At 38.0% G+C, this 25,410-nt stretch overlaps 1 protein-coding gene across 4 annotated transcripts in view; it reads left to right on the top strand.

Annotated features, from left to right (window-relative positions):
- The window catches only part of PLD1 (phospholipase D1), a 257,572-nt gene that overhangs the window by 212,186 nt on the left and 19,976 nt on the right, over window positions 1-25,410 (top strand). For all 4 annotated transcript variants that reach the window (XM_074190927.1, XM_074190925.1, XM_074190924.1 and 1 more), the window contains 4 exons: window positions 223-311; window positions 12,773-12,886; window positions 19,001-19,050; window positions 19,905-20,039. In XM_074190927.1, coding sequence (XP_074047028.1) covers window positions 223-311; window positions 12,773-12,886; window positions 19,001-19,050; window positions 19,905-20,039 — 388 coding nt within the window. The remainder of the gene's footprint in view (window positions 1-222; window positions 312-12,772; window positions 12,887-19,000; window positions 19,051-19,904; window positions 20,040-25,410) is intronic.

The following is a 25,410-nucleotide window of genomic DNA, read 5'->3' as shown; positions in this document are numbered from 1 at the left end:
CCCCTCTCCTCCCTCTTTCTCTTTCTCCTCTGCTTCCCTCTATCCCCCTCCCTCTCCCTCCTTCTCTTTTTCTCCTCCTCCTCCCCTGCCCTCCATCTCCTCTTCCTCCTTCCCTACCCTCTTCATCTTTCTCCCCCTTCGTCCCCTTCTTACTCTTCCTCCCCTCTTGGTAGTACTAAGGAACTGAGTGATTTCAGTGAGGGTCACATTTGTTTTCTCTAGAACCAGTTCTTTATTAGTTGTGCTGATGACAAAGTTGTCTTCAACAAGGTTGGTGACACCATCGCACAGCGGATCCTCAAAGCTCACAGGTAACTTTTCAGCACTGTCTTGGATATTGGGGATTTGGGAGACATGGGTGGGTTCTGGGCCAGCTACTAAGCCACTGGGAGAATCTGCAGCTTCATATTCTCACATCGATGGTTAGGAAAGCTTTGGGCTCAATATTTGCAATTTGACTTCTTCGATCCATGTCATTGGTTAAAACTTTTTTACCCTGTCTTTGGAGAGAATTCAAATTCCAGCTGACTTTGGTAATTTTCACTATTTTCCAGCTTCTCCAACTTTTGACATACTTTCCAGGCTTGAGGGAAAAAACCCAAGCCCAGTCCCTGTCATGTTTTCCGTTAAGATTTTTCTTCATCTAATCTTCTGCAGGCAATGGGTGTGTTCCTTCAAGTGACTGGTTTCAACTCTATGGGAAGGCTTTCCTTTGATGACATCAGGTCATTTGAGTGAAGGCAGCAGCATACACACATACATATCTGGATAAAAATCACTCTTGCCTGCAGAAGGTCAAAGCGAAAATGTCCTGGGGATTCTAGATTAGATTACCAAATTGGTTGGCATCATCAGTTGGTCTTCCTTCTAAGAGTTTTGAGAAATGGTGATTGATCTGAGACTTTAGGATTATTTCCTATACATTTGTGATGATTAGTAGAAGATATATTTTCTTAGCTCATGTTGAATATGAGACTCCAGATGAAAAAGCCACTAATAGAATCCTTCAGATTCTATAAAAACTTTAGTCTTTTAATGTCAAAGATCTGTGATTGCTACAGTGTGAGACTCACCCCACTGAAGCAGATTGTGTTTTATCTATGACTGATAGCCCTGGAAAGTTGTCTGAAAGTCAGAGAAATTCAATGGTCACATGGTCACAACTAGCAAGTGTTAAAAATCATCAGGATTTGAACCTAGATCTTCCCAGATTCTCTACATTATCCATCATAACATGCTGCCAGTCTCTAGGCAGGCAAGTTCATCTCTCCTAACTTTTCTCATATCCAACATGTAAACTCTATAAGTCCAGTAAATGGCTACTAATCATCCAACAAATATTTATTAAGTACCTGGTAGGTGCTAAAGATCCAAATACCAGTGAGATTGCCCTACCCTCAAGAAGTTTACATTTCACTAGAAAGATCCAGATATGTCTATATGGGATAGTCTATGTAGACTAAGCAGCAGGTAATTTCCTGGAGGTCAGGGATTATTTTGTTTTTGTGTTTGTATACACAGAAGTTTGTATAAGGGTCTTATTTATTTTTTTGAATGAGATCTGTGATGTCATTGCTTCAGAGAAATCCATGGTGACAAAATGCATTAATACAGATCAGCCTCTTCTCTGAAACATATCTATTTTTTTAGATTTTAAAATTCCTTTTTAGCTTTTTAAAAAAAAATTGAGTTCTAAATTACCTCCCTCCTGCCCGTTCCCCAGCCCCATCCATTGAGAAGGCAAGAAAAATGAGATTGATTATATATATTAAGTCATAAAGACCACATTTCCACATTAGCCACAATGAATTCTAGAATAATCCTAGAGTTACCTGATACTCCAAATTAATTGACTTGCCCAAGGGCACATTGCCTAAATAAGATTTGAACCCAGCTCTTCCTACATCCAAGCCTTGCATGCTGTGAGCCAGATAATACTCTCTCTCTCTCCTTTGCTATATATATAGTAGAGGCTTAATAAATGTTTGTTAAATTGAATGAAGGTTGATCTCTACTGTGACCTTTATATACATGAGCCTAATAATCATAATATTAGCTAGCTCTTACAATTTGCTAGACACTATGTTAAGTACAAATGTTTGTGCAAATATTTTACAAATATCTCATTTACTCTTTGTAACACCTTTGGGAAGAAAATGCTCTTATTATTCCCATTTCACAAGTGAAGAAATTAAAGCAAGGAGAGGGTGAGTGACTTGCCCAGGGCCACACAGCTAGTAAGTGCCTAAGGCTGTATTTGAACTTGGGTCTTCCTGATTTGCACCATCTTTCTGCTTCATAGAAAAAAAAAGGCACAGGGGTCATCGAATCTCTTTCTCTGAAAGTTTTTAAAGAAAGTCATGGAATCTTTCTGTGATTTCTAAAGTCTAGTTTTGCTTGGAGACCTTTCCAGTCACATGATTCTAGAATATTCTACATTGAGGGAAAATTTAATCCCTTTCTAGTTCTGTTGAGTCTCAGAAATGTTGAAGTTACTTTTATTACATTTGTGGAGCACATTTGGTAAAGGAGATTATTCTTGGAGTTGAAGCAAAATCACAGGAATTACATAAATTACAAAATATGTCCATTGGGGCTAGCACCCAGCAAATGTTTTAAGTCTGAAAGCAGCCCATATCACATGGAATGATTCCTTGTCCATCATAAATAAGTCAATGACTTTATTTCCTGTAAGAGGGGTGCCAATAAAGATGTGAAAGATTTATTTTTGGCTACAGAGATTGTTTTATATAATAATTTTTCTAAAATAAAGATCATATTAGACAATTTTATATAGTTTTATAGTACATATAAACTCTGAGGCTATGTAGCTCAATTCTGACTTTCTCAGATAAATCTTTGGGACCTAGGGCAAGGCTATATTTCCCCCTCAGGGTATCAGAGGAGCAGAGAGTGATTCTCTCCTGTCATAGCTTTGAGTCCCCCCACTGGTGTGCTTTCCCCTGAAATTATTAGTTGATTTAGTCACTCATCCTTATGTAGCTTTTACAAAGGGGTGGTATAATAAGAAAAATATAATTCAATATGCCCTCAGGGTTAATCAGTTCTTTTTCTGGTGGTTAAGATAGCATTTTTATCATGGGTCCTTAGGAATTATCTTGTATCATTATCTTGATCAAAGTAACCAAGGCAGGGTGGCTAGGTGGCATAGTGGATAAAGCACCAGCCTTGGAGTCAGGAGTATCTGGGTTCAAATCCGGTCTCAGACACTTAATAATTACCTAGCTGTGTGGCCTTGGGCAAGTCACTTAACCCCATTTGCCTTGCAAAAACCTAAAAAAAAGTAACCAAGGCTTTCACAGATGATTATTGTACAAAATTGCTGTTATTGTTGGTAAATAGCACTTTTTTTTATCATGGGTCCTTGGGAATTATCATGGATCATCCTCTTGATCAAAGTAACTAAGGCTTTCATAAGTGATTATTGTGCAAAATTGCTGTTATTATATACAGTGATCTCCTGGTTCTGCTCACTTCACTCTGCATTAGTTCATATAAGTCTTCCTAGGTTTTTCTGAAACTACTCACTTCATAATTTCTTATAATAAATTCTAACTGGTTTAATTTATTATTTTATTATTATGATTTCTATGATTGGTTAGATTGAATTGAATAGGAATGACATGATTTTCAAATCTTTCCTCCCTATGCACAGTTTCTTTCTCTAACCATGATGAAGTACTACCCCTTGGGCTTTCCTCTGCTCCCCCACTTCCAGATGATTACTTTCCCTTCCCACTAGCCTCAGTCACTCTCTTCATTGATCTTGACAAAGACTTCATGGGTTAGAGAATGAGCAGTGTTCCTTCAATTCAGTCTTCCAAGTAAATATGCTTAGACATTAGGCAGGAATTTAAAATTTAAAAACCCCAAAGCATGGTTCTCATAGAGGCTGAAAGATTTGTGGAAACTAAGGAAATTTACCCCAGCCCCCTTCTAGATATCTTTATCAGCAGCAATGAGGCATCTCTTGTGATAGTTGGAGAGCAAGGTCATGTATATATGAATGTGTAAATAAGTGTATGTGAATATAGTAAATGTGTGTGTTTGGGTGAGAAGAAACAGGCTTCAATTCAGTTACTTTTTTGTAAACAATTATTGTGTAATTGGCCTTTGAAGGGTTTCTGAATATCACCCCAGGGCTGCTATTTGAGGAAAATAGAGATGCATGCACCTGTTTCTTAGGTGATAAGCCAGTGAATGGTAGAAAGTCATTCTTAGAGCATTTATCATCAGGGAATTGACACACTCAGACAAAATGCAGAAGTGAGTTTTGGGGGGGAAGAAATTCATTTGCTGCTAATAGTTGCTAATAGGTGATATGCATACAGTTTATGAATTGTTTAGCTTATATTATCTCATTTGATCCTTCAGTTCAAAAATATATTCATTAGGCACCTATATGGCACCATTACAACAGCTCCGTGGGAGAGCTATTATTAGCCTTATTTTACATATGGGGAATCTGAAGATTGGGGGGAGGATGTGCCCGAGATCACACAACTAATGAATTCCAGGTCAAGATGATTTCATTGATTATACAGTTTCATCAGTTACATGATCATAGATCAGGAAATGGCAGTGATCTTAGAGACTGAGTCTAACTCTCTCATCTTAGCAGTGAGAAAAGAAGGAAAGGAGGAAAAAAATGCAGGAAAGGGAAGGAAAGGAGGAGGGAAGGTGGGAGAGAGAGAGAGAGAGAGAGAGAGAGAGAGAGAGAGAGAGAGAGAGAGAGAGAAGAATTTGTATTCCTTACAGACAGCTATTATCTCCTTTTCCAGTGTTCTCTTCAGGCCAAATATCCAAGCACATTCATTAGACATCAAATAAATTCATGGGAACGACATGAGATGTTTTTCAATAAATGGTTCCCCAGAAGCCTAAAAAAGAGGGGCAAGTTTGTGTTTTAAAAGCAAACATGAAATGAATGTATTGTGGTTGCCAGATAGATGATGACTTCTTGTTTCTTGTCTGCATCCTATAATTACTGTAACCTATTATTTGCATCAGTGTGTGGGTACCCAATGGAGAGGACATGTCAAGTATGTTTTAGAATTTTAAACTGCAGTTATAATAGGATAGCTTGAAATTTTGTTTTAATTCCATACACCACCCGCTAGAGAAGCAACTAGTCAGTTATTTCCATTTCTGAGATCTGGAACTGACAGAAAAAAAAAAGCTTTGTTTCTGCTCATACATCTGGAAGACTGATGGACAAGAGGCTCCTATCATCAACCAACAAACATTTATTAGGCACTTACTATATGCTAAGGGCTGGGGATGCAAAGCAAAATAAAAACAATCTCAAGGGGCAGCTTGGTGGAGCAGTGCATAGAGCACAGGCCCTGGAGTCAGTGGTCCCTGAGTTCAAATCCAGTCTCAGACACTTAATGATTACCTAGCTGTGTGGCCTTGGGCAAGCCACTTAACCCTATTTGCCTTGCAAAAACCTAAAACAAAAAAAAAAACTGTCTCAGCTGTTGATGAGCTCACTTCCCAGCATGTAAATGACCCATATAAACAGAATGCAGATTAATCATAGGTTCTCATAAAAGAGTAATTGAGGGTAATCATAAAAATCTCCACAATAATTTTCAGACTGATTTGCATTGAAAACACAGAAAAATGAAATAATACAATTCAACAAGCATTCATTGAGTGTTTACTGGGGATATAAAGACAAAAACCAAAACAATCCCTGACCTCTAGGAGTTTACAGTCTGTTGAGAGAAAACACCGCCAGATAAATATGTGCCAAATATGGAGAATGAGAGAGAGAGAGAGAGAGAGAGAGAGAGAGAGAGAGAGAGAGAGAGAGAGAGCGTGTGCGAGCAGGAACATCAAAGTAATATCTTCCTTCCTTTGACACTTAGAACTCTGTGACCTTGGGCAAGGAAGGAGGGGGAAAGGAGTAAGCAGTTGTTTATTAAGCACCTACTTTGTGCCAAATACTTTACAAATATCTCATTTAAACTTTTGCAGGACACTTAAACTTAACCTTGCTCTGTCTTAGTTTCCTTATTTGTAAAAATTAAGAGGTTATATTAGTTGACCTTTCAGGTTCCTTCTAGTCCTAGATCTATGACCCAATAAGCTGGGAGATCTCTAAGAAGTCATTCCTGAACTGTATTTGGAAAGAAGGCAGGCATACTATTGAGATATAGGTGAAGAGGGAGTGTGTTCCAAGCATAGGACCAGCATCTTCAAAGACAAGGAGATGGGAAATGGAGCACAGTGACCTTTAAGGTTTCTTCTAAATCTATAAGCCTGTTTTCTCTGTGACCTGATTATCTGAAATTATTTTCATAAATCTATCCACCTGTGTGAGAAGTACCTTATTGCAACAGAAAGCAAAATGACTCCAAGCAAAATGACTCCTCTCTTGCTCTTTAAAATTATTATGCAACAATAAAATACATGAAAAACAAAGAGTAACCATAATGCCTCAATTTCCTTTTATTATTGTTTTTATTTCCTTTTACTCTTAATTTTATTTATTATTCTACTGAACTATCTCCAAGTTTTGAAAGATCCATTTCAAGATCAGCTCACTAGAATAGTGGGTAGCTGTGGCTTGTAGCTAGGAAGTTGTTTTTGGTACAACCACCCACAGGACTTCCTGCACTCGGCTAAAAGGACTATCAAATGTTGGCTTCTTGGCAAATATTCTCTTGTTCCCTTCTTTTTCCCCTGTTGAAATATCCACATACCAAGCTTCACCTTTTGCCAAGTCTCCCTGCAGTTGCAACTGATAAACAGACGCATCATTGGACAAACCCAGGAAGAGAATAATAAATGGCAAAGTTTGAACCTAGACCTTGACATGATCATTAAATTCAAAAAAAGCTACTAAAATTCTAAATCTTAGGAAGGAGAAAACAGTGGGGAAATCTAGTGCAAAAGAAGGATTTAAAATAGAAAATCATGGAAAATATCATCCACATTGAGACAAATGGAGCCTGAATGCAGACCAGAGCATACTATTTTCCATTTTCAAAAATTTGTTTTATGTTTTATGATTTTTTTAACCCTTTCATGGTTTTTTGGTCCCCTTTTGTTTCTGATTCATCTTTCCCAACATGACAAATATGAAAATGTTTAACATAGTTATCCATGTATACATAATGCATGATTACTTACTGTCAAAGGGAGAGAGAAAAATGGGAACTAAAAATCTTATAAAAAATGAATGTCAAACTATCTTTGCATGTAGTTGGAATAATAAATTTAAATTTAAAAAACAAATAGAACATAATGGTTCCCAAGGACCTATTTATTTATACTGTACTTACTATTGCTCCTTTTGGTAACATGTTATTTCTTTGAAGGCAGGAACTGCTTCATTTTAGTCTTTATATCTTTGGGGTCAGCATAGCTCTCAGTTCAGAGAAATTATCTTATAAATGTCATTGAATCATCAAGTAGCACATTTTTCACTGTGATATTTAATCTGTGTTTGTTTTCTAGAAGCACAGGAATCAAAAGAGAACTCTCCCAAAGACCTGCTGATTTTTGAAATTCATTTTCAGGGTAGTGGTCTGCAGGCATCCTTTAAGGATTTACTCAAGGTTAGACACAAGCACTGGTACTGAGAGTAAAAAGACAGACAAGAAACAATCCCTGCCTCCAGGAAGCTTCTATTTATCTATAGGATGCAACATCTATAGACAAAATAGTTTCAAGAGGGATGGAATGCAGTAACATGAACAATGCTTGATAAACTTCAAAGAGACATATAAATGTTAGTTTTTATTTTATAAAGAGGGAGCATACTAATAATTGGAATGAGAAGGAAAGATCTCTTGGAGGGTATGGTGCAGTAGATTTTTTTTTTAGGTTTTTGCAAAGCAAATGGGGTTAAGTGACTAGCCCAAGGCCACACAGCTAGGTAATTATTAAGTGTCTGAGACCAGATTTGAACTCAGGTACTCCTGACTCCAGGGCCGGTGCTCTATCCACTACACCACCTAGCCGACCCAGCAGATTTTTTTTGTAAGCTAAAAATATACAGTTATGAGCACCAATCCTGAAGTCAGGAGGACCTGAGTTCAAATCTTGCCTCAGACACTTAATAATTGCCTTGCTGTGGGATTTTGGTCAAATCACTTAAACCCATTGCCTTGCAAAAAAAAAATGTGCAGTCATGCAAAACATTTCCATAAAAGTCATGATGTGAAAGAAAACATAGACACCCCCCCTCAAAGAAAACTCAAGAAAAATAAGGTTAAAAAAAGTAGGCTTCAATATGTATTCAGACACCATCAGCTCTTTCTCTGGGGAAGGACAATATTCTCCATCATAAGTCACTTCTGAACAAACTTGTCACTCACAGCTTATCATCCTTCAGTGCTGTTTTTACTTTGTATACAATACACTTCCCATTGCAGCTACCCACGTAAGTCTTTCTGGGTTTTACTGAAAGCATCCTGCTCATCATTTCTTATAGCAGAATAGTAGTCCATCATAATCATACACCATAGTTTGCTCAACCATTGCTCAACTGATGAGCATCCCCTCAGTTTCCAGTTCCTTGCCACCAGAAAGGAACTGCTACAAATATCTTTTCACGTATAAGTTCTTTTCCTTCTTGTTTTTCATATCTTCTAAAATACAGACCTAGTAGTGGCATTGCTCGTTCAAAGGGCAGGCATGCTTTTATACCCTATTGGGCATATCCAAATTGCTCCACAGAATGGTTGAATCATTTCACAACTCCTCCAAGAGAACATTAATGTCTCATTTTCCCTATGTCATTTTCCTTTTCTGTCCTTTTGGTTCTAATAGGTATAAGGTAATACCTTAGAACTGTTTAAATTTGCATTTCTCCAATCAAAAATGAGTTAGAACTTTTTTTTTTTAGTATGGCTATAGATAGCATTGATAAATTCATCTGAAAACTGTTCATATCTGTTGATCATTTATTAATCAGGGAAAATGATCATAATTTTTATAAATTTGACTCAGTTCTCTATGTTTGAGAAATGAGACTTTATCATAGAAGCTTATTTCACTATATTTTCCCCATTACCCTTGCTAACTGTATTTTTCTCCATCCTATTCCCTCTCACTCACATTCATTCAATTCTCTCTCTCCTTTTACCCTGTCCCTCCTCAAAAGTCTTTTGCTTCTGACCAGTCCCTTCCCCAACTACCCTTCCTTCTATCACCCTCCCCTTTTTTCTTATCTCCTTCCCTTCCCACCTTCCTGTGGGATAAAATATTCACTCTTTAACCCAAGTTTAATGAGAGGAAGGTTCACTAACTCTCCCTCAACCTTCCCCCTCTTCCACCACCGTGAAAAGCTTTTTCCTTGCCTCTTTTATAAGAAATAATTCTGCTTTAGACTTTGAAGAAAATGAGAGATTCTCCAAGATAAAGGTGATGAGGGAGTGCAAACACACTAAAGTGGTAGATGGAATAAAGTATATGATGTACACCTTATAGACCAGTTTAATTATAAAGAGTCCATGGATAGTACAGAAAAAGAATTTTATGGGTCAACTGAGCCCAGCAGAGGATTCACTATTTTATCTAAGGGAACCACTGGGAACTTTCTGAGCAGGAAAACGACATAGTCAGATTTGGGTTTGAGCAATATCAATATGGCAGCTGAACAGAAAATGAGTTGGAGTGGGAACGCTCCAAAAGCTTTCTCTGCAGAGACTAGGAATTTATGTCCTCTCCTTGGGGGCCCTACCTATAAGGTAGCCTTAGCTTTATGAAAGTCAGCTTAAACATTGGAAAATGAAGGAACTTCTCTAGATGGCTGACTTTGGACAAGGGCCTCAGAAAAAGAGGTGAGCACCCAGGAGATGGGATCTTTTTTTTTCATGTCTTCACATCTTCAGTGTTTAAAACATTTTCTTTGGTGGTGTTATTTTTTCCCCCCTGAATGTATGATTTTTTAAAAAATTAATTATTTTTTCAAATGAACAAGTAATTGTTTTTCCCTCCCTTCTACCTCCTCTCTTTGAACAAAAGGAAAGAAGAAACCCCTCAAAATCAATAACCAAATTCCCACATTAGTCATATCCCAAACCACATCTCATTTTGCATCTTTAAGGAACTATTATTTCATTGTGGAATTCCCTAATATGAAAATGTTCTCCATTGAAGTCACCCAGGTTCACACTGCTGATGTCAGAATCTGGGCTTGAACCCAGGTTTCTTTATTTCAAGGCCAATAGCCCTCTCTATTCCCTACAGCAATGTAAGGTACTTTAATTTGAATCTGATAGAGATTTTCATTCCTCTTAATATTTGATCATGTCAGGAAATCTGGCCATTCTTGAGATGAACCTCGGAACAGTGATTATTGAGTTAAAATTTTATCTGGACTTCGAACTGGTAGACTCATTTGAAACTATATTAAGCAATCCTTCTGCTCTCCTCTTCCCCAGTCTCCTGTTTATCATTTAGGGATATGAGTCATTTTTTCTGTAATTCTTAGGGAGAAAATTTTGAAATTCTTTGAATGATGCTTTTCAGCCCAAACTGTGCTTGCCATCTAGTGGTTATCCCTGGACATTACAAGACCCAGCTTAAAGTCTTCCCACATAGAGCTGCCAGGCCTTGGAGAACAATCCAAGCTACCTGTGGCTCCACCTAAGAGTCATGACCCTGACTATACCATGGAAAAACAAGCTTAAACAGAAGTGTGAAAGGAGCAGTTGACTTGCCCAAGAGGGGTCAGCTTCCTGTGACACAAGAGCACATCCAGTGAAATCTGTCTAGTGACAAAGGCATTGTCAAAAATGTTTGTTGTTCAGACTGTTTGTCATGTCTGGTTCTTTGTCATTCAGTTTGAAGCATTTTCTTGCAAAGATGCAGGAGTGGTTTACTATTTCCTTCTCCAACTCGTTTTGCAGATGATGAAACTGAGGCAAATTCAGTGATAATTGTGTTTCCTTTTGGTCTTAGTAAATGTTGTTATATGTATATATCCATTTATGTGTGTCTGTGGAGATATATATATACACAGATGTATATATTTAATGATTTTCTATAAATGCAAATTTGGCTAGACTCATTTGTGGCATGGATAGCTATCTGGAATCTGCCCCAGTGTGGGAAGCAGGAGAAAGACTGTAGGTAGGTATTTATACCTTTACTCATTTATTTTAAAGAAGGGTGTTGAGTTGCAATTCTATCCATCAGCCACACCTTAAATAGTATTGGTTTGAGGAGGTTATTATTTGAGGAGGCTCAAGATCAATGCCATTTCCCCCAATTGCTCTAAAAGGGAAGGATAATAATTTATTTTCTCCTGTTTAGTTCCCTCCTACCTAATGGTGGTTACAGAACAAAAAAAAAAAAAATCATGAATATCTGTTAAAGCTTTTTAAGCAAAGTAAGCAGTAAAGAGAAATTGGAGAAGCTTTACAAGTTAGAGTAGATGATAAAATTCATCAGAGTAGATTGGGTTTTTGCCTTGGAGTAAGGTAAAAATAATAGCTCGACCACTGGAGTAGAATCATGCCTGGACTGTGAGGTTAGATGTTGGGAACCATTGTATATGGGAGTAGTGTGAATTATCTTCACCTTGAACACCAGAATCTTTTCTTGCTGGAGGCCCTGGGAGTAGGAGTGGATTAGAGACCTGAAAGGTATTTAGGCACTGGTGTTTTGGTGAATAAACGGAGCACTTGGAGATCTTGATGGAGTGCTCGTCTCCTTTGTCATCCTTGTCTCCCACCTCTCCAACACTTGCCTGGGGAAGATTGAGGAAGTCCAGGAAAGGGACTCAGCAGTTAGAGACATTGGAAATCATAGGTCATATTAAGGGGATAGAGGTAGCTTCCTATATACGTCTTCACACTAAAGTCTCCAGTTAGCTTTCCAAAAGTTTGTAGCTGCCTTTTCTTTTTTTTTTGTCTTTTTAAAAATTTTTATAATTTTATTTTTCCAATTAGATGCAAAGGTAATTTTCAACATTTATCCATTTGCAAGTTATTGAGTTCCACATTTTCTTCCACCCTCCCCTCTCCTCCCCCCCTCCTCATGGTGGTGAACAATCTGGTGAAAGTTGTACATGTTTAATTGTGCCAACATATTTCTATATTAGTCATGTTGTGAAAAAGGAATTAGAACTGGGGGGGGGCTGTGATAAAGTAAGAAAAAACATAAAAGAAGTAAACTTTGCTTAGCATTCAGACTCCATAGTTTTGTCTCTGGATGTGGATGGGAGCTGCCTTTCAAACACATCTCTCTTAAAGTCCTCTGACCATCTGAAGATGTCCAATCTCCATCACTGAGATGTGTGATGTTGTGGTTCAGTATTCCTTCAAACCCACAGGAGTTACATCTTCCTTCAGGGAAATAAAAGATGGTCTTCAGTGTACTGTCCTATATGAATAAATGGATATGATTCTATGGATTTGTATGGAGATATGTATATAGATATATTTAATTATTTAATACATAATAAACAGATGTTTATATAGACCTACATATAGAGAAATATCAAGATAGATTTTATATAGAAATGTAAAAAGATATTTATATAAAGATATCTATCTAAGTGCATATGAAAATTACATATATATATACAGATCTACAGAGCTATCCATCTCTCTATATCTATATTGATCTATCTAAATCTATATTTATATATATTTATATACAGAAATATAAAAAATTGATTTGACAGGCTCTTCTATTTATTCTCAGAAAACCATATAACTTACCTGAATATTATTTCACATGATGGCTTATTGTACTGTTGGGTCATTTTTGTATTTCCCTTTTGCAGAGAGGGTCAGAGGTACCGTGTGTATGTGGTGATCCCGCTCCTGCCTGGATTCGAAGGAGATATTTCAACAGGAGGTGGAAATGCACTCCAAGCCATCATGCATTTCAACTACAGGTAGTCAAATTTGAAAGGGTATTTGGCATTTTGATCTCTTAACTTGTGACGTATATACCAACAGAATAGAAATAAATTCTTTCCATAGGAATTTGGCTAAATTTTATATTAAAACTGATATAAAACACTTAATCCAGTGATTTAAGATATGCAAAACACTTATAAACATCCTATTTGATCCTTAAAACAATCTTGGAAAGTGAGTGCCATTATATCACAGCTGAGGAAACTGAGGCAAACAGCAGTTAAATGACTTGTCCATGATTATACAGCTAGTCTGAGGCCAGATTTGAGTTTAGATCTTTCTGACCCCAAACCCTGCCCTCTATCTACTCTTTCACTTAGCCTCTGTACTGAATATTTACAATTTGTTTGTATTTTCCTATCGTGTGGGTATCATTTGGATAGGTTACCATTGTGGACAAAATCCAAATTGTATACCTTACTAGATCTATCTTTGGGTTCTCATGTACCATGCGACTTCAGATCTGCGTTTCTATCTGCCAGTGTTCTCATAGATCCCACCAAAATGGAAAGTTTTCAAATACAGGTCTAGGGTCAGTGCATACATCTTTTAGTCCTAGAGCCACCCAAGCTCCAACAGCCTCATCTCCAGATTGAACACATAGTGATGCATCTCTCCCCTGTGGTGAGTTAAAAAACAGCTCCTAGACATAGATGTCTTACAACCTTGGACTAAGTCCAACTCTAATCACTAGAGCCATTGATAAGAACTAAAAAAGACTGGTCTCATTGTGAACCTAGTCTTCAGCATGGCAGGTATAGAAAACCCCAAAAGATGACCCCCAATGGAGTTCATTCCCTTGAGTCCTTTTAATGTGCAAGTCATTGTTCTAAGTTGGTGAGTTTTCTGTCATCTTATGCTGAGGATAGAAGTTTTGAGAATAACCTTTGAAGCACTGAGGATAGGAATGTTCTCTTTAAAGATGTATATCATCAGTTCCTATGTGAACATGATTATGGAGACCAGTGAAGGCCTAGTCTACAAGAGAACCATGGCATGTATGGTCAACCAATCAGTACAGATCACATAGTCCCTTCCCTTGCTACTCAGTCACAGAACTTGTCTCCAGCACATCCATGCCACCTCCTTTGTGTCTCATCTTCCCAATAATCCTTTACTCTTAACCCCTCCCAGACTTTGCAGGCTCCCAACTCTACCTTTATGTTCAAGTGTTGGGTCCATAGGGTGATGACAACCTCACTTCATCTCAAGTACTCACTTAGCTATCATTGAAAAATTCCCTTTCCTCTCTCCTGGTGTATGCTGTGACCTGGACTTCATGGCCAATGCATGGGCAGAATTCCAGGGCAATTAGATGGTACAATGGATATAGCCCAGTTCTAGAGTCAAGAGGACCTAAGTTCAAAACTGACCTCAGAACACTTCATATTTACTAGCTGTGCGACCTTGGGTAAGGCATTTAACTCCGCCTCGCATGCAGGACCATCTCTATTTGTCCTGATTCATTTATGGTCACTGGACTCAGAAGGCTGTGGAAATGATTTAGTACAGAAACCCCCTTCTCCCCACCCAAATATAGTTCATTTGCATGTCATGGCATCACCTCCCTGTCACGGTCTTCTTCTAGAACAAAGGACAATAATATCATCATCCTGGCCAAAACAGGGACTTAGGCTTGTTCTAGGCTCAGGGCAATGACCAGTAAGTAAGAGCCCCACCCGCTTATCTTTGGGTTTTTTTTTTAAAAAGGACAGAGTCAGGATATACAGGTAGGGAAAGGTAGCAGTCTAAATTACTGAGATCATTACGTGACCTTTCCCCAAAAAATCCATCCCCCTATTTTGAACTTCCTTAATAATTCTCATGGATACTACCCTCCTGGCCAGTCCAATTCCTAACCTCATTTTCATCCTCTTCTCTTCTCTCACTCACCCCTTATATTCAATCGGTTGCCAAATCTTGCTGTTTCTACCCCAAGAATATCTCTCATGTATGTCTCCTTTCTCCTTCTTACACAACTGTAAGGGGCCCTTAACTCATATTGTAGTAATCTCTGCCTCAGTTTTTTTGTCACTCCAGTCCACTCAGATGTAATTTTTTTTAAAAGGTCAAGACTAATCATATCAATTCTATTACTCAATAAATTCTAGCTAAATATTACTACTCTTAATCTGATTTTTTAAAAATATCTATTTTCCATGTTGTAATGTAGATAAGTCAATATGCACACATTAGGAATATGGGATCAAAAATTTTTTTTTAACTGATCAAAAAAGTTTGTTGACCTCTGTTGTAGATCCCAAAGATAAGACTGCCATGGTGGCTAATGGCAGTCTCTGCTGAAAATAGTTGTTCATCCAGGGAGTCACTCTGTATTGAAATTCTGTCAAATCCTCTACCATTTCACCTTTTTTTTAATATGTTAAGGAGGAGAAAAAAGTTGAGAAAATTCACCTCCCTCCCCTCTTTGCAGAGGTGAGGAACTGTGGATATGAATAATTTCACATACTGTTAGACCTAATTATTATGTTGATTGGATTTGCTGAACTGCTACCCCTTAAAAAAAAACCTTTGTAGCAAAGGATGGGAATGTATGGAATGTTCAGGACTAGCACCTCTAGTGTGAGCCCTTTTTAGAGCTGCTCCTTTACCCTTGGTGTCCATCTGTCACCCTTCTCTCACCTGTGAGTCATAGAAACCAAAGAATGGCAAAATCTGGTAAAATCTATACCCACAGATGAGTCCTCAAACCAGTCAATGAGATATCCAAGCATGGGAAGACTGCCTTTGGCAGAATGGGTGAATGAGAACAATTTGTTAGAACATCCATAAAGGCAGCTAAAGTAAGTTCATGGAGCACTTAGAACTTGGTCAGACAGCAAAGATGCCAAGGTCATCTGCTGCATCCTGAACCACTCCCAGTCATCCCCTCTTTTGTTCTGCCCCTGGACTTCAATGACCCCGGAAGAGAAAGTGAGGCTGATGATTGCAACCTCTGCCTCACTTAAATCCAATTCAGGTGCTGTCGCTGGTCTTCTGCAAAAGTGAAGGATAAGGGGTGGCTAGGTGGCACAGTGGATAAAGCACCAGCCCTGGAGTTAGGAGTACCTGGGTTCAAATCTGGTCTCAGACACATAATAATTACCTAGCTGTGTGGCCTTGGGCAAGCCACTTAACCCCTGTTGCCTTGCAAAAACCTAAAAAAAAAAAAGTGAAGGATAAGTTGGGACATACTTAGAAATGTAGTTGATATAAAAAAAAGATAGAAAAAATTAATTTTAGTCATAGCAGATCATATTCTGAAAACCATAGTGACTTTTTTCCATTTTTTTCTTCACAAGTACCTCTAAGGGGCAGCTAGGTGGTGCACTGGCCCTGGAGTCAGGAGGACCTGAGTTCAAAATCTAGCCTCAGACACTTACTAATTACCTAGCTATTTGACCTTGGGCAAGTCACTTAACCCCATTGCCTTGCAAAAAAAACTTTTTAAAAAAGTACCTTGGGGCAGCTAGGTGGCGCAGTGGATAGAGCACCAGCCCTGGAGTCAGGAGTACCTGGGTTCAAATCCAGTCTCAGACACTTAATAATGACCTAGCTGTGTGGCCTTGAGCAAGCCACTTGACCCCATTTGCCATGCAAAAACCTAAAAAAAGTAAAAATTAAAAAAAAAAAAAAAAATTTTAAGTACCTCTAAGATGAGTGCAGTAGATAGAGCACCGACCATGGAGTCAGGAGGACCTGAGTTCAAATCCTGCCTCAGACTTGATATTTACTAGCTGTGTGACCTTGAGTCAGTCACGCAACCCCACTGCCCACAACTACAACAATAACAACAAACGTATCTCTAAGAGCAAGGAGGGGAAATATTTTATTCTGATAGAATATCCTGAAAGAAAAGAGAATAGCCACGCTACTTATGTGACCCTAGACAAATGCCTTCAATTTTTAGGGTCCTAGGTTCTCTCTCTAAGAACCTAAGTTCTAGAATGCAGATACTCTTATTTTTCTGTATTCTTAAAATAATCCCCAACTCATATTCTTGGATCCAGTGGCCTCCTGACTGTTGTACCAACAAAGCGCCAAGAATACTCTCTGCTTGTCCTCCACGTTAGAATACTTCACCTCCTCTGCTCCAAGTACTGACCCTTCCTGACACATTAAATCTCACTAAAAGCCTGTCTGGGAAGCCTTTCCCAACATTTCTTAATTCCAATGCCTTCCCTCTTTTAATTTCTTTCTACATGTCTGGTATTAGACCTTGCTTTTTCTATACTTGTTTGCATGTTGTCTCCTCCATTAGCCTGTAAGCTCCCTTGAGAGCTAGGACTGACTTTTGCCTCCTTTAGTATCCCCCAACCCTTAGTCTAGCCTCAAATATGATAGGCGTTTTATAAATGTTTATCAGTTAATTGATTGACTCAGCATTGGTGGAGGAACATTCAACACCAGAATTTCACATACCTATAAAATCCCAAGTTCTATGCAAAAAGAAAAAAAAAAGGAAGGAATGTTCTTTGGGGCATTTGAAAAGTATTTATTAATGGAAATCAGGTTTCCAGATGTAGTGATGGAAATAGAAATCTGAAACTCCTAACTCACCTGGCTAGGCTTCCATAAGCAGAACCTAGCCTGAGGCAGGGACTGAACAGCAGAAAAAACAGGTGACCATTTTCTTGTCATTTCACAAGAATTTCTGCAATTTTCTTGTTTCTAAGCTTTGATCTCAGGAGGAAATGATTCAGCCTTCAGGCTCAACCTGTCAGCTAAGTGACCTGATGGCAATTTCCTATTTCTTTGCCTCTCTCTGCCCACTCAGAGCCTGATCTCTTGCAAAGGTATTTTACAACTGCTTCCTTGTCAGAACGTGCTTTAGTTTCTTCATTGGGAAGCAAGTGACATTTTTGAGATTGGTGTCGTTCCTCACGGATTCTTGATGAATTCCCCTTTGCACTTGGTGAAGTTTTGGGGAAAGATGACATTTTCCTTTAGGAAGGATTCTGCCTAGACATAGTCAATAAGGGACTTTTGAAATTTCCCTTAGTCTTCATTATTAGCTTGGAGTCAAAAAATGCCCATTTAATAAGCTTTTTGAGATGACAAAAGTATTACTGTCACACCAAAATTGAATCATATCTCCTTGATTTGCCAATTTCAGATAGGTTAAGAATACTCTAAACCCAATTGGAATTGTCGTGATTAATATTTAGTAAAGAACCCCAAACAAATTCATTCACCTGCTCCATTGTATTTATGTATACTTCACCTTCCAAAATGATACCAACATTGTCTAGGCATGACTATATTTTTTAAAGATTTTCATTGTGTTTATAGAGAACCAATGTAGTTAATTCATGATTCCCCCATCCCCAGTGGAATCATTAGAAATAACTTAAATTAAATTAGAGAAAAACTAACTTAAATTAAAATAGAACATGGTCCCAAATAGCATCCCTGATATCTGGGTACCTTCTAAGCTTCTCTATGTTCTCTCTTGCATAAGGGTTTCTTCCTCGGTTTATTTCTTTCCACAATATGGAATGATGAGAAATGTAGATAGATCCATCTTGTCCTTGGAAAATTCTACCACAGTCTTCCATGCTTCAGGAGTATAAATGGTATATTCAATGATTTTTGAATCTAGGCAACCCAAAGAAAACAATTAGTAAATAGACAGAATGTTTTTAAAGCCTTCAGCCAGTTTTGTTTGCATAACATAGGCATAACCTAAAACATTTTTTCTAAATTGTTGACTCTTTATATTTGTCTGGAGAACTAGTTCTCTCTGAAGCAATGTTTTTCTCTCAATTAAGGAAGTTTGAATATATTTAGATTATTGCATCTCACCTAAATTCCCAAAAAGAATGATCCCTTGGTAACTTTCTTTAAACTCAAACATCAGTTTCATAACTTTCCCATGTTCTTACTCCACAGAAATTCATTCAAGTGTTTGAACATTTTAATTTAATGATTCTACAAGTTAAATTTCTCTTTAAAGCACCAAAATGGTTTTTAACAGGCTCCTGTTAGTCTTTCATGTGATAGAGCATTAATGTCTACCCTTTCCTCCAAAATGACATTGGGTGGTTTCAAAATGCTGATAATTGTTTTTGTGCCTTAAATATTTCCAGAACCATGTGCAGGGGAGAAAATTCCATCATTGGACAATTAAACGCTGAGAGTAAGTGATTTGTTTCTTATTCACCTTTGATTATTTTTGGTTACAAGAAATGGAGAGCGGTGAGAGGCCTATAGCAGATGGTATCCTAGATTGGTAAATAAAAGAGACCCTTCAAGAACATTTGGTCAATCTCCTGGTTTCTTTAGTTGAGGAAGCTGAAACCCAGAGAGAGAAATTTTAAACAAGGAAAAAAAGTCAAATTCAGCAGGTATTCTGATTCCCAATGAATCCAGTGCTCCACCCACTGTATCCTACTGATGGGAAACTCATGGTCGCCAGTTTGGGGGAAGAAGGGATGGTGGAAATGGGGAGAGCCAACAGTTTTATTAACAGCAGTTATGTGGTCACTGTTCTCTATTTATAAATAAATACTCAAATTATTTAAGTGTAAATTATGAAATTCCACCTAAATTATGAATTCGACTCTGAAAAGGTGAAATATATTTGAATTCTCACTATTCAAAGTTGTAATTGTGTAAAATATGGTCATTGAATCTCACCTAATGGAAAAACACAGTGCAAATGTAAATTATGTGACCACTTCAAGGAATTCTTCATGTATAATAATAAGGATACTAGCTAACAACTAATAAGTTCCTACAACACTTTACCAATATTATTTCATTTGATCCTCATAACAATCCTGCAAGGAAGGTGCTGTTATTTTCTCCATTTTGCAGTTGAGGAAACTGAAGCCAGTAGTGACAATCACCTTTTTGGCCTCTAATCTATTATCACTGTTATAAGATGGGTTCAGGTGGAGAGGATTACGCTGTACATTATTTTTGAATAAATTAAATGGATACACCTGTCATATCAGTAAACATTTTCCCAATATCATCTTTAATCTATAGTTGGCAATCAGTGGATAAATTACATATCATTCTGCGGACTTCGAACACACGCAGAACTGGAAGGAAATCTTGTCACAGAGCTCATTTATGTCCACAGCAAGTTGCTCATAGCAGATGATAATACTGTCATTATTGGTGAGTCAAATCATGTCTTAGTTATTCATCTTGGTGATTTCTGTAATAATTGTGATTATTCCATAGAGAGGCACCATATTTGTGTGGGAACTCCCTCCATCCATGCAGATCACAACCCAAGATCTCTCTTTTTTTTGTTTTTTGTTTTGTTTTTTTGCAAGGCAGTGGGGTTAAGTGATTTGCCCAAGGTCACACAGCTAGGTAATTATTAAGTGTCTAAGGCTGGATTTGAACTTAGGTCCTCCTGACTCCAGGGTCAGTGCTGTATTCACTGAGCCACCTAGCTGCCCCCCCAAGACCTCTTTAATTAAAAAACTCCTGAACATTCTTGCAACCTGTTTCAGTTTGGAAACATCTCTTTATCTCTCTCCCCTTTAGTTTTCTCAATTTATAGTATAAGAAGGGTTAGAGTTAATTAGGAATGCTAAGGTCCTTCCCATCTCTAAATGTCTAGATCTCTTCATTTAATTATGTTAAAGTGGGAATTCCTTTCATATTTATTAGACTTGATGGCCATTTCCAACTCTTAAAACTCTGAAAATCCCAAGTAAATGGAGTTGACTAGATCCTGGGAAGTGGTGGGGAAGCATATGGCATAATAAGCAAGGAAATAACAGTGATTTATAAACATCAGTGCCAAATTAACAATCCCAGAAACTATTGCATACTATTCAAAACAGAGAAGAATTTGTTTGCCATTTTGCTCAAGGTTCTATTTTTTAGACTTAAACAAGAAAATTGCATTAGTGTTGTGAAGAAAATCTATCTAATTGGTAGTGTGGGATGATCTCAGGGATCATGTCTGTATGATCTCAGACCAAGGAGAATTGTAATGTTGGGCTAGTCAGTGAAGTAATTCTGCAATCCCAAGAGTATTTAGCATTGACTGGTATTGGGATCTGCCTTTTGTTTACCTCATCGAAGAAGATACCAACTTGATTTTATATAAACTTTCCATGCTCTATCTGCAGTGAATTTACATTTTCCCCTACTCTGAATTTTTGTATGTTTGCCATATGACATTGATACTTTAGAATTCTTTATGAAAAAACAAGAAAGAAGAATGGGTTTTTTATTACTTGTTTTGATCCCCTCTGTGGTCACAATTGTCTTGTCACTGAATTCTACCCATTTCTTTTAAGTTACATTTGGGGTTTTTTTAACTAGATTTGAGAGGCATAAAGAGGTTAATGTTCTAAGATCTATGGAGCTCCCCTTGGGTTTGTACAGCTTTTCTATTGGAACTCAATGTAGATCCCTGAAGGGTCTTTCTTCTCCCCATCCAATCTGTCATTGGCCCCAATACAGACACTCTCATCTAAGATACCAAGGAGAACTCTAAATTTTCTGTGCCCTATGAAGTTCATGAGACCCTTTCAGCCTTGGTGATGGTGAAAGTGGAAAGAGGAGATAAATAAAACAGGGCTTCTTCTCCAACCTTTTTTTTTCCTTAGGGGTATAGTGATAAAGTCCTTTCCTATGTCAGACATTCAACTCTTTGGCTCAAACCATCCCAGCGTATCTATAGAAGCCTCAAAAGGCATGGCCAACTAAATTTTCTTTCACAACATGAATATTATGGAAATGTTTTGCATGACTACATATGTATAACATATCAAATTGCTTGCCTTCAATGGGGTGGGGGGGTTAGTAGGGAGGGAGGGAGAGAATTTGCAACTCAAAAGTTTTTAAAGTGAATGGTTAGGGTTAGGGTTTAAATTTGTTTTTACATGTAACAGGGAAAAATATAATAATAAATAAACTGGGGGAGGGCTTCTTAAGGAAGTACCAGGCTCACAGTCACTAAAGGACCCAGATCTGATCTACCCTAATAAATACATGAAGACATAGCATCAGATGGAGGAGGGGGAAGAGGAGGAAGAAGCAGAGGAGTGGAAGGAGCAAGAACAGAGCTGTCATTTATTCAGTGCTTACTTTGTACCAGAAACTGTGCTGAGCACCCTAACCTTACAATAACCCTAGGTGGCAGGTCCTGTTATTACCCTATTTTATCTCCTTGCCCAATAAGCTCCTTGAAGGCGATCTCCACTACGCTTTCATCCTCACGTTCCCAGCCTAGCCACGTGCTTGCTTAGTGGTTGTTTCCCAGTAGATTGTAACAGGTGCTATCTCACTTTTGTCTCTATATCCTCAGTATTCGCACCGTATCTGGGGCCCGTAGTAGGTATTTATCGGAGGCTTTTTGAGTACAGGATGAAGCTCCAGGGGCTTCATGTAACCTATTCTCTGACCATACAAGAAACTTCTTTCTCACTTCCCTCAAGGACACTCTTTGCTAACTAGTCAAAAGTCTGAATCCCAGGTTTATTTTTAGATTAAACTTGGCAGTGATAGCAGGGAGGGCAAAACAGTTACTGCTGGCAAAACTGAAAAGGAAAAAAAATTGGCCATGAGGATTTCTAATTTTGTTCAGCTCTACCTAGGTCCTAAAATGACAGTTCTGGATGTTTGTCATTTAAAGGTCATTTTTTGTCTCTTGGTTTGCTCGGTTTTACATAATATCCAAATATTAAATAGATTTAATCAAAGAACCAAAATTTTAAAAGATTAGAAAAGGAACATTTGAAAAACTTGGCCTCTGAAGCCCCAAAAGGACAAATTTCATTTTCATTAGTCAGAATTGATAAGTTTTACAAAACAACTCTTCATTCATATTAAGGAAAATCTGGTTCTTAGAGTCTCAACAGGCCTTTATTGACCCCTTCTTAAAGGTTTGACTTCCTTTTTCTTGCTTTCCTCCTTAAGACCAGTACGCATGACTCATAGAAATGATTTCTTTTCTGAGGAAAAAAAAAACAAAAAAGTGGAGGTGTTTTGTTCTTTTTCATCTTAATAGAAGGTCTGGCTCTGAGTAAGTGGGCACACTGCTGGGGAGCTCCATTAGTCTGTTGGTCTCCTTTGGAAAGAAGGAATACAAAGCAGTATTTTCAGATGCCCTCCTTCACATAGCTACAGATAAGTTAGATTTTGACAAAGAAAGAAAAGGCGTCTTCAAAAGTTTTCGAGACTAGGGGGAGAGTATTTAAGGACCTTATCTGAAAGAGGTCAAAGATGACTCTGGCTAAATTCTCCAATATGGTGGCAGGAGGCAAGGTGGATTTGGAGCAGCTCCCAAATTAAGTCATAAAACTTGAAGGGAGCCCCCAAATTTTGTTTGTCCTTTCTCATGATGAAGGTGCCCAGGATACAGCATAGAGTCTGGTATGAGAATGGACCCTAGGGATCATCAAGTTCAAGGCTACCATTTCTTTCATTCCTTGCTGTTTTGTTTTGACTTAACATGTATTTTCCAACAAGCTCCATCAATATATTACCTGAAAATAAAGTCAGTTTACTGTTTCTTAAGACAAAAGGAGGAAAGAGGTTTTCTTTCATTTTTCTAGTGTGGTTCATTGTTGTTTAGTCTTTTTCAATCATGCCTAACTGAATAAACCCACTTGGGGTTTTCTTGGCAACAATGCTGGAGTAGTTTGCCATTTCCTTGTTACCTTTCACAGTACTGTTGACATTGATAACTCTATTTTTAATTTCTTTCCCTTGTTATTTTGTTTTCCCATGTTTCTATGAATTCTTCATACATGTCATTTCTCATCTGTAAAATGTGAATTATAATATCACCCACCTCCCAAAGTTGTGAGAGTCAAAAGATACCAGATGTGTGTGTGTGTGTGTGTGTGTGTGTGTGTGTGTGTGTGTGTGTGTGTGTGTGTATGGTGTTTTGCAAACCTAGCAGTCAAGTTCAATTCTCTGACCCCTTTTGGGGGATTTTTCATGGCAAAAATACTGCAGTGGTTTGTCATCTTCTTTCTCAGCTCATCTTATAGATGAGGGAACCAAGAACCAAGGCAAAGAGGGTAAAGTAACTTTCCTAGAGTCACACAGCTAATAAGTATCTGAGTCTGGATTTGAACTCACAAAGATGAGTTTTCCTGGCTCCAGACTTGATGCTCTATCCACTGTACCACCAAGCTGCCCCTTGCAAATCTTAACAAGTGATTTCATCACTAGCTATTATTCCATTCTGCACAATAATATTTATTTGCATTTATGTACTGTGGTTTGTATAGGCAGCAATTATTGGTCAGAGTTTATTTCTGCCTTTTTGTTATTACAAATAATATCCTTGTGAACATTTTGGTACCACAGAGTTATTACTTGATTTCATTGGCCCCCTTGGGATAAAGCAGAGAGGATCTTTGGATCAAAGAATATAAAGAATTTGATAAAAACATTCTTGCTTAATTCCAAATTCAAATTGAAAAAAAATTATATGATAATAGTTGATATTTCTATAGTATTTAAATTTTGCAGCATTTGCATCTGAGCCTCACCACAATTCCATGAGGGATGTGGAAACTGAAGATAACCCCTAATGACCTAGCTAGTTAACATGTGAATCAAGATTGAAATATAGTAGGGGTGGCTATGTGGCGTAGTGGATAAAGCACCGACATTGGAGTCAGGAGTACATGGGTTCAAATCTGGTCTCAGACACTTAATAATTACCTAGCTGTGTGGCCTTGGGCAAGCCACTTAACCCCATTTGCCTTGCAAAAACCTAAAAAAAAAAAAGATTCAAACATAGGGTTTCCTGACTTTAGGGCCAGTTTTCTAACCATTGTGGCTCCTGGTCATTGAGTTTCACTGGGCCTCAGTTTCCCCACCTGGAAAATGAAAATACCTCACAAGATAATTGTGAAGATCAAAAGGAATAATATATGTATATGCAAATCACTTTGCAAATCTTAAAGTGCTATAGACATCTCAAGAATTAGAAAAATGGGGGTGGCTAGGTGGCACAGTAGATAGAGTACCAGCCCTGGAGTCAGGAGTACCTGAGTTCAAATCCAACCTCAGACACTTAATATTTACCTAGCTGTGTGGCCTTGGGCAAGCCACTTAACCCCATTGCCTTGGGGGGAAAAAAAACTAAAAAAAAAAAAGAATTAGAAAAATTCAGTGGTTGGTCCAGGGTCACACAGGTGGCCATTCTCCCTACTAGGGTTCAGATTCAGACCCTATGACTCCAAGTCTAGCATTATTGTCACTTTCCCACACTGATTCTCAAAAACAAAGAATTTGTGTTCTCTTTTGGTTACCCATTATTCTAGACAGCTCTACCGACCATGAATCCTATGCATGTCACTGTAGAGATTGCACCATTCATCATGCTCTACGTCCCAAGTAAACTCTTGCCTCATTAGAATGAAGTTGCAAAGAGGCAAAGTTTGGTTTGATATTAGGAAAATCTTCCAAACAAAGATGCCTTTCCAAGAGCAGAATGCATGGCCTTAGGAGGTGGTGGGCCTTCCCCCTTATTGGAGGTTTTTCAGGCAGAGACTAGATTACT

Source organism: Macrotis lagotis, chromosome 6 (assembly GCF_037893015.1).
Source record: "Macrotis lagotis isolate mMagLag1 chromosome 6, bilby.v1.9.chrom.fasta, whole genome shotgun sequence".
In the NCBI taxonomy this organism is placed as follows: Eukaryota; Metazoa; Chordata; class Mammalia; order Peramelemorphia; family Peramelidae; genus Macrotis; species Macrotis lagotis.
This window is presented reverse-complemented; position numbering and strand designations above follow the sequence as displayed.